The sequence below is a fragment of the Ranitomeya imitator genome, chromosome 4, assembly GCF_032444005.1.
Source record: "Ranitomeya imitator isolate aRanImi1 chromosome 4, aRanImi1.pri, whole genome shotgun sequence".
NCBI classification, from domain to species: domain Eukaryota; kingdom Metazoa; phylum Chordata; class Amphibia; order Anura; family Dendrobatidae; genus Ranitomeya; species Ranitomeya imitator.
The window spans coordinates 718,705,535-718,720,001 of NC_091285.1; the positions used below are offsets into that span (position 1 = coordinate 718,705,535).

Consider the following 14,467-nt stretch of genomic DNA (forward strand, 5'->3'; position numbering starts at 1 on the left):
CAGCCCACGCAGTACATTGCACCTCCCACGTAGTATATTGCACAGCCCACGTAGTACATTGCGCAGCCCACGTAGTATATTGCACAGCCCACGTAGTATATTGCACAGGCCACGTAGTATATTGCACAGCCCACGTAGTATATTGCACAGCCCACGTAGTATATTGCACAGCCCACGTAGTATATTGCACAGCCCACGTAGTATATTGCACAGGCCACGTAGTATATTGCCCTGCCCACGTAGTACATTGTGCAGCCAACGTAGTACATTGCTCAGCCCACGTAGCATATTGCGCAGCCCATGTAGTATATAGTGCAGTCCATGTAGTATATTGCGCAGCCCACGGAGTATATTGCGCAGCCCACGGAGTATATTGCGCAGCCCACGGAGTATATTGCGCCGCCCACAGAGTTTATTTTGCAGCCCACGGAGTGTATTGCACAGCCCACGCAGTATATTGCACAGTCCATGTAGTATATTGCACAGTCCACGTAGTATATTGCACAACCCATGTAGTATATAGCAATGTGGGCATCATATCCCTGTTAAAAAAAAGAATTAAAATAAAATATAGTTATATACCTCACCTTCCATTGGCCCCTGGATCCAGGAAGCGGTTACCGACGCTCCTCGTGCGCTCCGGTCTCAAGAGTGCATTGCGGTCTCGCGAGATGATGACGTAGCGGTCTCGCGAGACCGCTACGTCATTATCTCGCGAGATCGCAATGCATGGCGCGGTCACCGGAGCGTCATGAGCGGGAAAGGCCTGTTGTGTATCCGAGGGGCCGACGGACGGTGAGTATGTAACGATTTTTTATGTTTTTTATTATTTTTAACATTAGATCTTTTTACTATTGATGCCGCATACGCAGCATCAATAGTAAAAAGTTGGGGACACACAGGGTTAATAGCAGCGGTTACGGAGTGCGTTACCCGCGGCATAACCCTGTCCGTTACTGCCGGCATTAACCCTGTGTGAGCAGTGACTGGAGGGGAGTATGCGGGCGCCAGGCATTGACTGCAGGAAGTAAAGAGCGGCCATTTTCTTCCGGACTGTGCCCGTCGCTGATTGGTCGTGGCTGTTTTGCCACGACCAATCAGCGACTTGGATTTCCATGACAGACAGAGGCCACGACCAATGCATATCCGTGACAGACAGACAGACAGACGGAAGTGACCCTTAGACAATTATACAGTATTTGTGTTATATTATGATTCTAGCTTTTTTTATTTGTGTCTCTTTAGTTTTTTTTGCTCCTGTTTGCAAACACCATGATCATCCCAGCCGGATACTTCCTTCCCGTTTTTGTATACGGTGAGTTATGTCGTGGCCTCGCTGAGTATATATTGAATGAGTTCAACTGATTTTTAACCTGTGCCCATCAATATTTCATCAGCGGGGGTCCAGGACCCCTGCTAATTACTGGCATGCCTACAGGGAACCATCATCATTGATTACCCCGGTTCAGCGGCCGTACTATACGGCAGGCTGTGATCATCGACTCTCCCGGTATGAAAAGTGGTAATCTAAGAGCATGCGTCAGTCTCGTGGATGGAGGTCCACAAATGAGATGGAATACGAACATTATCTACTTTCTCTGAAGAGGCTCCAAGGTGCATCATTCATGTTCAGGTCCACATGGTCCTGCCCTGCAGTGACCGTCCCTATTGATGGTGCACGGAGAAGTCATCGCCATTGGAAGGATAACTCATTGTACCCTTCACATCCTTCCTCAGATAGACACGCCAGCATCACGGGTGGTCCATGAGCCCCATGGTGATGAGATGGTATATACAGACCCCCCCAGTCGTGAGCAGTCCCATGTAATTCATCGCTCACACCTAATAATCCTGAGGTTTATGCAGATTATCTACTGAGCGATTCCTGACCACATTCTCCGTTTTCCTGGTGTCCTTTCCCATTCACATGGTCAATCTGTAGGGATCTGTCTACATCGTACACTGAGCCGACCACCAAGTACGGATTTGTCAGCTTCTCGTTTGTTCCTACAGGTGCTGGACTTGGTCGTCTGTATGGAGAAATAATTGCCAAAATCTTTCCTGATGGGATTATCTCAGAAGGCATCCCTATTAAGATCACTCCGGCTGGTTACGCGCTCGCAGGTGCCAGGATTACTCAGACTCACGTGTCCCCTATGATGGCGACATGATGGCTGATAACATGGTGGTCCTCATCTTCTAATCTGGTTCTTCTCATTCTTGCAGGGGCCGCAGCCTATTCTGGGGCCGTCACACACACCCTCTCTACAGCGCTTCTGGTATTTGAGCTGACGGGGCAGATGTCGCATATTCTCCCAGTCCTGATTGCTGTCCTTATAGCGAACGCCATCAGTCAAAGCTTCCAGAATTCATTCTTTGACATTATAGTCATAGTCAAGAAGCTTCCGTACCTCCCAAAGCTGGTATTTGGGAAGAACTGGTGAGATGGCAGGGAGATGAGACTCTAGACTGGACGGTGGGAGGACAGGGCTCCAGGTTGGGTCTCACAGTAATGCTTTCTTTACTTCCCAGTGCCCATGATATATGTGCAGAGGATTTCATGGTGACCGATCTGCGGTATCTCGTGAAGGGCTTCAAATACAAAGATGTCCGGAACCTCCTTAAGTCTTCGGATTTTAGGCAGTTTCCCATTGTCGATGCTGAAGGTTCGTCTTCTTTTTATCTTGGGGCTGTGCGGTATTCCGTGCTCTTCAGTAATGGTTGTTGGGATCGGTCGTGATAAATCCTGAGTGTCTGGATTGTGTAGAACAAGAGGGGAGGACTGGCTTCTTCTGTCCACCACCTCTGTGATTGGGCTGCTCATGACGTGTAGTATTGAGGCCGGACACCGGCACAGGACGCTACTGGTGGATCTCTGCAGCGGTGTCGTAGAGTCCAGGAAGATCCTTTAGAGATAGGCCTTGGTTTGACAGGACATGGTGGGCTATTCCCATCTCCTGAGATAAAGGCTTCTGTAGGTCATTATATGATGTGAAGGCTGTAAAGCTAAGCCTCCTCACATGTAGTGGTGCCACCTTTGCCCGGCCTCGCCCAATCTCATATCTACCCATCTCTTATCTCTGCTGATCAATGACTTGTTCCCACACTGTGACCTTGTCTCGGTGCCATCAGGACACTTTGTAACACAAGTCTTTTGCTTTCTCCAGATTCTAGGATCCTTCTTGGCTCCGTCAGTCGTAAAACTCTCAGCAAACTCCTGTCTGACCAGCTGAGCACCGAGCGGAGAATGCAGTATATGATGAACCAGCCTGGGAGTAACATGAACCATAACGGGACGGTGACAGTAAGAGCACAGCCTGGGACCATGGGAGTGGGGTAGGGGTGATATAGGGGGTCATAATCCATAGAAGACAGCGGGAATCAAAAATAAATGACCACCGGGGAGGCGAGAAAGTCATAACACAGCAAAGCACTTGGCAATGTAATAATAGAAGGAGGTGGCCGCTAACCGTCGTGTCGTCGCTTTTTTTGTATTTCAGTCCCTGGGTGATTGCTCAAGACCGAAACTGCCCAGAACTGGTGAGTGCTGCCCTAGCGTCCTGATCACTGATCTTTGCCCCATTAACTTGTCATGCTTCAGAGCCAAATCCCCAGCATGATTCCTCATCCATGTCTGATAGAGTGGTCCCATCTGTCTGAAGGGCGGCCCTGCTGGATGCCTCCAGGAAGAGAGCAGTGCCCACCATCAATGGCTCTCTCCATTATGAGGTTTCCAAAAATTGTGAAGCAGACGCCCTAGTCAGATTGTGCGGCCATTTCTTCATTCCCAGCAGCATGTGGTGGGTGTCCATCATATATGAGGGTCTCAGCCATGGGGACTACATCTGAGGGAAGCCCCTAGATGTCCCACACTGCTAAGATAAAGCGATAAGTCCGGCAGTCACGAGCCGTCATCTGTATTCCCTCATCTCAGCAGAGGAGCCGGAGAGCGGAGACACAGCCACCTACAGCGCCCAGGAGACCATCACCTATGAAAGCGAGGAGGTGAGCACGCATCCACCAGCCGACTGTGGTGTACAGGTGCCCTAATGTGTCCCTCCTGACTCCCCCATACACATGCACGCTCTGCCTGGTAGACATTCCCCCATATACAAGTACGCTCGGCCTGGTAGTCAGACACTCCCCTATACACATGCATGCTCGGCATGGTAGTCAGACATTTCCCCATACACAAGTACGCTCAGCCTGGTAGTCAGACATTCCCCCACACACATGCATGCTCGGCCTGGTAGTAAGACACTCCCCCATATACATGCACGCTCGGCCAGGTAGAGTCAGACAGTACCCAATACACATGCACGCTCGGCCTGGTAGAGTCAGACACTCCCCCCATACACAAGCACGCTCGACCTGGTAAAATCAGACATTACCCCATACATAAGCACGCTCAGCCTGGTAGTCAGACACTCCCCCATACACATGCACACTCAGCCTGGTAGTCAGACTCTCCTCCATACACAAGCATGGTTGGCCATGTAAAGTCAGATACTCTCCCATACATATGCACGCCTGGCCTGGTACAGTCAGACACTCCCATATACACAAGGAGTGAAGAGTTGTGTGTCCAGGTTGTCAGGCGTGATTGTGTATGAAATACCGGTGAATCCACTGTTTGGAGAGACGTGGCTGCAACAAGTGCTCACATTCTGTAACTCTCATTCACAGACTCAAAGGCCAGTGGGCCGCAAGAGGCGCTCAAGCAAATTCCGAAACCAGTACCTGAGAATGGTGGGTATAGTAGTCCTGACAGGTCAGCCGGGATCATGATGTATTTGATGGGTGGGAAACATGCAGAATATATTGTAGGATATGGAGACGTATCACAGGGCTAGGACATTCCAGGTGGTGGACATCCCAGGTGGGGGTCATCCCAGGTAGGGGGCATCCCAAGTGGAGGACATCCCAGGTGGAGGACATCCCAGGTGGAGGACATCCCAAGTGGGGGACATCACAGGTGGGGGACATCACAGGTGATGAACATTACAGTAGGAGGGCATCACAGGTGGAGGATAACACAGGTGATGGACATCTCAGGTGGGGGACATCACCGGTGGAGGATATCACAGGTGGAGGACATCGCAGGTGGAGGATATTACAAGTAAGGGAATCATAGGTGGGGGACAACCCAGGTGGAGGATATTACAGGTGGAGGACATCCAAGGTGGGGGACATCCCAGGTGGATGACATCATAGATGGGGGACATCACAGGTGGAGGCTATTATGCGTAGGGATAATACAAGTTGAGGACATTAAAGGTGGGCGATATCACAGGTGAAGCATATTACAGGAGAAGGACATCCTAGGTGGAGGACATCCCAAGTGGGGGACAGGACAGGTGGAGGATATCACAGGTGATGAACATTACAGTAGGAGGGCATCACAGGTGGAGGATAACACAGGTGAGGGACATCCCAGGTGGGGGACATCACAGGTGGGGGATATTACAGGTGGAGGACATCCCAGGTGGGGGACATCCCAGGTAGGGGACATCCAAGGTGGGGGGTGTCACGGTTCCCGGGGAGGATACCCTTATCTTCTCCACTACTCACACCAATTTGTCATGAACCGGGGTTGTTTGGTTGCCCTGGTTCTTTCTGAAGGGGATTTATCTACAGTATATCCCACTTCCCACGTCCAGTTTGGAACTTGCAGCTCTCTGGTGCCCCCCTTACCTTCAGGTCAGTCACGGCACTGCACCTAGGATAATTAGTCACCAGAAAGGATGCTTTACTTTGTACTGGCTTATGGGCACACTGCAGCGAGGGCAATATAACTACTCCCACTCAGGCGGGAACAATAATTATCAACGCCGTCCGTCGCTGCAAAGAATCCCAAACGCACAGAACAAATCCGCTGCCACCAGCTCCGATTTCTTACTTATTAACCGGTCCGGAGCCAACCCAGATTAGTAGCGTAATTCACCTCAGAAGACGTGACAGTTTGTTATAGAGCAAGGAAAGACAAAGCTAGTAATTTTATATATTTTACTCCAAAAAAAGGTAGGCAGTGTTTACAGAAGTATAAAAAGATATTATAAAGAAGACAAGTAGCGTATGTATAGTACAATTACAAATAAAATGGGATTAAAGTTGAAAAAACACTTACATAGAGTTCAGATCATTTCATCTCCTGGTTGCTCATGTGCTCAGGAGACATATCAAGATGCATATCACACCTCTGTATAGCAGCTAGACCCCGGTGAAAAGACATGTGAAGACTCCTGCTTCACTCATTTTCCAGCCTAAAACCAAGGCACTGCCCCTGTGGTGACCTCACTTAGAGGCTAAATCCTCCCCTTTTCTTACAGTTATGGCAACCATTTTTATACATAGCTCGCTGTATGAACCTCGTATACAAAAGACACAATGATCAGGATGTATACCCCGTCGGGAGGATTCTTTTAAATGTAAACATGGCGTAGTAACATCAACCGCTTACGGAGAAACCCGCTCCTTGCACTTGTTGGATTTAGCTTCTAGCGATTACCGTGAGCTATAGATCTCTCAATGGACATCCGGAATATATAATCCTTATATCTCTAGCACTGATCGGTCCCAAAATATATATCATTAAAAGAACAATAGAATCCCATGCTTTCTGTACCAGTTTTGGCTGGTATTCGGTGGGAGGGGGAATGAGGAATTTTAAGGAGACCAGCTCTCCCAGCACAGGGCCATATAAATTCCTGAGGGGGGAAAGAAGTATAGGATTAGACACACAGACAGAGGGCGAAAGAGTGGCTTAGAATTCCAGCCTTGTGTTGGCAGGCAGAGGCGACTGCAGCTGAGAGCTCTGTAGGTGTAAGTGAAGTAATCAGAACTTTCCTATTTCCTGACAAGGGGCATCACAGAAGGAGGGAATCAAAGATGGAGTATAACACAGGTTGGGGACATCATAGGTGGGGGAAATCACAGGTGGGGACATCAGAGGTGGGGGATATCCCAGGAGGGGAACATCTCAGGTGGAGGACATCCCAGGTGGAGGGCATCATAGATGGAGGCCATCACAGGTGGGGTACATCTCAGGTGGGGGACATTACAGGCGGAGGATGTAACACTTAGGGATAATACAGGTGGAGGACATTACAGGTGGGAGATATCACAGGTGGAGGACATCACAGGTGAAGGTGTATTATAGGTGATGTGTTATATTGACCATTGACTGTCTATATTTGCCGACACTCTGATATCCATGACCCGCAGATGTATGGTTGTCTTCATGCTGTCGGTGTTTCCTGCAAAGTCTCCAACTCTTAGCGGCACCTTGTATTTCACAGGTGGAGGAGTGGGAGTGCCGCCAGCTCAATGAGGTTGTGCCCATCGAGGACCTGATAATTGACCCTGCACCATACAGACTGATGGAGAAACAGACGCTGTACCAGGTGAGGTCACAGGAGAAGCTGTTGTCCCGTGGGCCTGACAACGTCATCTCTATTCGCTTGTGTCACTCTTTCCTTCTTGTTTCTCCTCAGTGCTATGACCTCTTCAATCTTCTGGGCCTTCGCCTGGGATATGTTACCAGGACTGGCCAGCTGGTCGGGGTGGTGTCTCTGAGTGAGGTAATTATGGTCCTGACCACGACAACGTGTGAGACTGACATCGGTGAGATGCCCTGGTCCAGAGCTGGACGTTAACCAGCGTCTGCATTGTCATGTGGTGAAGCTCGCTTTACCATAGAGATATGGGGCAGCAGAGAGGCTCCTCTCACCACCTCTGTCCAGTATTTGGCTCCTTCTCTGCCGTGATAGCTGGTGGACGTCCATCTGCCCTGGTGGGGTTTTATGGTTGGTGGCTTGTGTTGTCGAGAAGCCGTGGTGTTGGGTCTTCACCATGATGATCTCTGACCACCCACAGACAGTAACCTTGGCCTCTCTACATCTCCACAGCTGAGGGACGCCGTCCATGGCACAGTGAAGGGCACGTTCACGTCCAGAATAGCCCCCAAAGCCGAGAAGTTCCAAGAGAGCTACATCTTGCCGCTGATCAATCACCCCTCCGACTGTCAAGCTCAAGATATAGAGGAACCATCCACCAAAACCTCAAGTAGATGACACTGTCCGCGGAGACGGACTCATGAATGCTGCCACTCTGGACAGCACTAATAACGGGGGGTATATTGTTACCAGTGAGCTGCAAACTGAGGACTGGACAAAACCAGCAACAAAACCTGCCTGAGATACAAGGAGCTTCTAGGACACAGTCGTAACCCCAGCTGTCAGTGAGGACTAACAGACTCCTGCTATAAACAGTGACGGCACCGAGGCTGCAAACACGGACCGTCTGTCAGCAACGGCCGCGGGGCCGACAAGTCATCGCCAGGAACAAAAACATATTTAATATTTTTTATAATAAAATCTACTCTGTAAAACTGATAATAAAGGAAGTAACGTGTGACAGATGTGAACAGTGTCCGATAACACAGCTGCACCCCCACTAATCACTGCCAGTCCTTGAGATCTCCCCTCACCCCATCATCAGTACAACACTGAAACTTGGGAGCATTAACCTATACAGCAGAATAGTGAGTGCAGCTCTGGGGTATAATACGGGATGTAACTCAGGATCAGTAATGTAATGTATGTACACAGTGACTGCTGTTGTGAATTCTGTGGCAGAGCTCCCTCCTGTGGTCACAAGTGGTACTTCGGCTGATTCTCTCTGGGAGCTTCCGTTTGTGGAGGAAACTGGTACTGCTGCTTCTGAGTTTCCTCCCTCAGGTGATCTGGTGAGGTCGTTAGGTGCTTCTCTACTTAACCCCACCTAATGCTTTGATTCATGCTTCCTGTCAATGTTCCAGTGTTGGACTTGTGTTTCTCTGGATCATTCCTGTGGCCTGCTGCTCTGCATAGCTAAGTGCTTCTTTGCTATTTGTTGCTATTTTTTCTGTCCAGCTTGTCTATTTGTTTTGCTGGAAGCTCTGGGACGCAAAGGGTGTACCTCCGTGCCGTTAGTTCGGTACGGAGGGTCTTTTTGCCCCTTTGCGTGGTTTTCTTTAGGGTTTTGTGTAGACCGCAAAGTTATCTTTCCTATCCTCGTTCTGTCTAGAATATCGGGCCTCACTTTGCTGAATCTATTTCATCCCTACGTTTGTCTTTTCATCTTACTCACAGTCATTATATGTGGGGGGCTGCCTTTTCCTTTGGGGTATTTCTCTGAGGCAAGGTAGGCTTATTTTTTCTATCTTCAGGCTAGTTAGTTTCTCAGGCTGTGCCGAGTTGCATAGGTAGCGTTAGGCGCAATCCACGGCTGCCTCTAGTTGTGTTTGGAGAGGATCAGGGATTGCGGTCTGCAGAGTTCCCACGTCTCAGAGCTCGTTCTATTATTTTGGGTTATTGTCAGATCACTGTATGTGCTCTGACCTCCATGTCCATTGTGATACTGAATTGCCTTTCATAACAGTACAGGAAGCCAAAAGTACTAATGATTCTCAATAGAGGGAAAAAAGAAGTTCTGAGACCATTTTTTTTTCTTGGCTTTGTGTTTTGTCTTTTTTTTCCCCTAGACATTTGGGTGGTTCAGTACACAGGTGTAGCGATGGACATTAGAAGTCTGTCTTCATTTGTGGATCAGCTCTCGGCAAGAGTACAAAAGATTCAAGACACTATTGATCAGAAATCTATGTTAGAACCAAGAATTCCTATTCCTGATTTGTTTTTTGGAGATAGAACGAAGTTTCTGAGTTTCAAAAATAATTGTAAGTTATTTCTGGCCTTGAAACCTCGTTCCTCTGGTGATCCAGTTCAACAGGTTTTGATTATTATTTCTTTTTTGCGCGGCGACCCTCAGGACTGGGCATTTTCTCTTGCGCCAGGAGATCCTGCATTAAGTAATATCAATGCGTTTTTCCTGGCGCTCGGATTGCTGTACGATGAGCCTAATTCAGTGGATCAGGCAGAAAAGAATTTGCTGGCTCTTTGTCAGGGTCAGGATGAGATAGAAGTATATTGCCAGAAATTTAGAAAATGGTCAGTGCTCACTCAATGGAATGAATCTGCGCTGGCAGCTATGTTCAGAAAGGGTCTCTCTGAAGCCCTTAAGGATGTCATGGTGGGATTTCCTATGCCTGCTGGTTTGAATGAGTCTATGTCTTTGGCTATTCAGATCGGTCGACGCTTGCGTGAGCGTAAATCTGTGCACCATTTGGCGGTATTACCTGAGCTTAAACCTGAGCCTGTACAGTGCGATAGGACTTTGACCAGAGTTGAACGGCAAGAACACAGACGTCTGAATGGGCTGTGTTTCTACTGTGGTGATTCCACTCATGCTATCTCTGATTGTCCTAAGCGCACTAAGCGGTTCACTAGGTCTGCCACCATTGGTACGGTACAGTCAAAATTTCTTCTGTCCGTTACCTTGATCTGCTCTTTGTCATCATATTCTGTCATGGCGTTTGTGGATTCAGGCGCTGCTCTGAATTTGATGGACTTGGAGTTTGCTAGGCGCTGTGGGTTTTTCTTGGAGCCTTTGCAGTGTCCTATTCCATTGAGAGGAATTGATGCTACGCCTTTGGCCAAGAATAAGCCTCAATACTGGACCCAGCTGACCATGTGCATGGCTCCTGCACATCAGGAGAATATTCGCTTTCTGGTGTTGCATAATCTGCATGATGTGGTCGTGTTGGGGTTGCCATGGCTACAAGCCCATAATCCAGTATTGGATTGGAAATCCATGTCGGTGTCCAGCTGGGGTTGTCAGGGGGTACATGGTGATGTTCCATTTTTGTCAATTTCGTCATCCACCCCTTCTGAGGTTCCAGAGTTCTTGTCTGATTACCGGGATGTATTTGATGAGCCCAAGTCCGATACCCTACCTCCGCATAGGGATTGTGATTGTGCTATCAATTTGATTCCTGGTGGTAAATTCCCAAAAGGTCGACTGTTTAATTTATCCGTGCCTGAGCACACCGCTATGCGCAGTTATGTGAAGGAATCCCTGGAGAAGGGGCATATTCGCCCGTCATCGTCGCCATTAGGAGCAGGGTTCTTTTTTGTAGCCAAAAAGGATGGTTCGCTGAGACCTTATATACATTATCGCCTTCTTAATAAGATCACTGTTAAATTTCAGTACCCCTTGCCTTTGTTATCTGATTTGTTTGCTCGGATTAAGGGGGCTAGTTGGTTCACCAAGATTGATCTTCGTGGTGCATATAATCTGGTGCGAATCAGGCGAGGCGATGAATGGAAAACTGCATTTAATACGCCCGAGGGTCATTTTGAGTATCTAGTGATGCCATTCGGACTTGCCAATGCTCCATCAGTGTTTCAGTCCTTTATGCATTACATCTTCCGAGAGTACCTGGATAAATTCCTGATTGTGTACTTGGATGACATTTTGATCTTCTCGGATGATTGGGAGTCTCATGTGAAACAGGTCAGAACGGTTTTTCAGGTCCTGCGTGCTAATTCTTTGTTTGTGAAGGGATCAAAGTGTCTCTTTGGTGTGCAGAAGGTTTCATTTTTGGGGTTCATCTTTTCCCCTTCTACTATCGAGATGGATCCTGTTAAGGTCCAAGCCATCCATGATTGGACTCAGCCGACATCTCTGAAAAGTCTGCAAAGTTCCTGGGCTTTGCTAATTTTTATCGTCGCTTCATCTGCAATTTTTCTAGTATTGCCAAACCATTGACCGATTTGACCAAGAAGGGTGCTGATTTGGTCAATTGGTCTTCTGCTGCTGTGGAAGCTTTTCAAGAGTTGAAGCGTCGTTTTTCTTCTGCCCCTGTGTTGTGTCAACCTGATGTTTCTCTTCCGTTCCAGGTCGAGGTTGATGCTTCTGAGATTGGAGCGGGGGCTGTTTTGTCGCAGAGAGGTTCTGATTGTTCAGTGATGAAACCATGCGCTTTTTTTTCCAGGAAGTTTTCGCCTGCTGAGCGGAATTATGATGTGGGCAACCGAGAGTTGCTGGCCATGAAGTGGGCATTCGAGGAGTGGCGTCATTGGCTTGAAGGAGCTAAGCATCGCATGGTGGTATTGACTGATCATAAGAACCTGACTTATCTCGAGTCTGCTAAGCGTTTGAATCCTAGACAGGCTCGTTGGTCGCTGTTTTTCGCCCGTTTTGACTTTGTGATTTCGTACCTTCCGGGCTCTAAAAATGTGAAGGCGGATGCTCTGTCTAGGAGTTTTGTACCCGACTCTCCGGGTTTATCTGAGCCGGCGGGTATCCTCAAGGAAGGAGTAATTGTGTCTGCCATCTCCCCTGATTTGCGGCGGGTGCTGCAAAAATTTCAGGCTAATAAACCTGATCGTTGCCCAGCAGAGAAACTGTTTGTCCCGGATAGGTGGACAAATAAAGTGATCTCTGAGGTTCATTGTTCGGTGTTGGCTGGTCATCCTGGAATCTTTGGTACCAGAGAGTTAGTGGCTAGATCCTTTTGGTGGCCATCTCTGTCGCGGGATGTGCGTTCTTTTGTGCAGTCCTGTGGGATTTGTGCTCGGGCTAAGCCCTGCTGTTCTCGTGCCAGTGGGTTGCTTTTGCCCTTGCCGGTCCCGAAGAGACCTTGGACACATATCTCTATGGATTTTATTTCAGATCTTCCCGTCTCTCAAAAGATGTCAGTCATTTGGGTGGTCTGTGATCGCTTTTCTAAGATGGTCCATCTGGTACCCTTGTCCAAGTTGCCTTCCTCCTCTGATTTGGTGCCATTGTTCTTCCAGCATGTGGTTCGTTTGCATGGCATTCCAGAGAATATCGTTTCTGACAGAGGTTCCCAGTTTGTTTCGAGGTTTTGGCGAGCCTTTTGTGGTAGGATGGGCATTGACTTGTCTTTTTCCTCGGCTTTTCATCCTCAGACTAATGGCCAGACCGAACGAACCAATCAGACCTTGGAAACCTATCTGAGATGCTTTGTTTCTGCCGATCAGGATGACTGGGTGTCCTTTTTGCCTTTGGCTGAGTTCGCCCTTAATAATCGGGCCAGCTCGGCTACCTTGGTTTCGCCATTTTTCTGCAATTCTGGGTTCCATCCTCGTTTCTCTTCAGGACAGGTTGAGTCTTCGGACTGTCCTGGTGTGGATACTGTGGTGGACAGGTTGCAGCAGATTTGGATTCATGTAGTGGACAATTTGACCTTGTCCCAGGAGAGGGCTCAACGTTTTGCTAATCGCAGACGCTGTGCGGGCCCCCGACTTCGTGTTGGGGATCTGGTTTGGTTATCTTCTCGTCATATTCCTATGAAGGTTTCCTCTCCTAAGTTTAAACCTCGTTTCATTGGTCCGTATAGGATTTCTGAGGTTCTTAATCCTGTGTCTTTTCGTCTGACCCTCCCAGATTCTTTTTCCATACATAACGTATTCCATAGGTCATTGTTGCGGAGATACGTGGCACCTATGGTTCCATCTGTTGACCCTCCTGCCCCGGTTTTGGTGGAGGGGGAATTGGAGTATATTGTGGAGAAGATTTTGGATTCTTGTGTTTCAAGACGGAAACTCCAGTATCTGGTTAAATGGAAGGGTTATGCTCAGGAGGATAATTCCTGGGTTTTTGCCTCTGATGTCCATGCTCCCGATCTTGTTCGTGCCTTTCATGTGGCTCATCCTGGTCAGCCTGGGGGCTCTGGTGAGGGTTCGGTGACCCCTCCTCAAGGGGGGGGTACTGTTGTGAATTCTGTGGCAGAGCTCCCTCCTGTGGTCACAAGTGGTACTTCGGCTGATTCTCTCTGGGAGCTTCCGTTTGTGGAGGAAACTGGTACTGCTGCTTCTGAGTTTCCTCCCTCAGGTGATCTTGTGAGGTCGTTAGGTGCTTCTCTACTTAACCCAACCTAATGCTTTGATTCATGCTTCCTGTCAATGTTCCAGTGTTGGACTTGTGTTTCTCTGGATCATTCCTGTGGCCTGCTGCTCTGCATAGCTAAGTGCTTCTTTGCTATTTGTTGCTATTTTTTCTGTCCAGCTTGTCTATTTGTTTTGCTGGAAGCTCTGGGACGCAAAGGGTGTACCTCCGTGCCGTTAGTTCGGTACGGAGGGTCTTTTTGCCCCTTTGCGTGGTTTTCTTTAGGGTTTTGTGTAGACCGCAAAGTTATCTTTCCTATCCTCGTTCTGTCTAGAATATCGGGCCTCACTTTGCTGAATCTATTTCATCCCTACGTTTGTCTTTTCATCTTACTCACAGTCATTATATGTGGGGGGCTGCCTTTTCCTTTGGGGTATTTCTCTGAGGCAAGGTAGGCTTATTTTTTCTATCTTCAGGCTAGTTAGTTTCTCAGGCTGTGCCGAGTTGCATAGGTAGCGTTAGGCGCAATCCACGGCTGCCTCTAGTTGTGTTTGGAGAGGATCAGGGATTGCGGTCTGCAGAGTTCCCACTTCTCAGAGCTCGTTCTATTATTTTGGGTTATTGTCAGATCACTGTATGTGCTCTGACCTCCATGTCCATTGTGATACTGAATTGCCTTTCATAACAGACTGCACCAGCAGAATAGTGAGTGCAGCTCTGGAGGATAATACAGGAT

The 14,467-nt window shown here is 48.4% G+C and overlaps 1 protein-coding gene across 4 annotated transcripts in view; it reads left to right on the plus strand.

Moving 5' to 3' along the window:
- The window catches only part of LOC138677428 (chloride channel protein ClC-Kb-like), a 31,103-nt gene extending 22,688 nt beyond the window's left edge, over nt 1–8,415 (plus strand). Inside the window, exons 12-22 of one of the 4 annotated variants that reach the window (XM_069767542.1) lie at nt 1,246–1,315; nt 2,014–2,124; nt 2,227–2,440; nt 2,533–2,666; nt 3,168–3,304; nt 3,501–3,540; nt 3,935–4,005; nt 4,687–4,749; nt 7,299–7,403; nt 7,494–7,580; nt 7,908–8,415. In XM_069767542.1, the coding sequence (XP_069623643.1) occupies nt 1,246–1,315; nt 2,014–2,124; nt 2,227–2,440; nt 2,533–2,666; nt 3,168–3,304; nt 3,501–3,540; nt 3,935–4,005; nt 4,687–4,749; nt 7,299–7,403; nt 7,494–7,580; nt 7,908–8,072 (1,197 nt within the window). In that variant the 3' untranslated portion in view covers nt 8,073–8,415. The remainder of the gene's footprint in view (nt 1–1,245; nt 1,316–2,013; nt 2,125–2,226; nt 2,441–2,532; nt 2,667–3,167; nt 3,305–3,500; nt 3,541–3,934; nt 4,006–4,686; nt 4,750–7,298; nt 7,404–7,493; nt 7,581–7,907) is intronic. The other 3 variants (XM_069767543.1, XM_069767544.1, XM_069767545.1) reach the window with 3 other exon arrangements.
- The last annotated feature ends 6,052 nt before the right edge of the window (nt 8,416–14,467 follow it).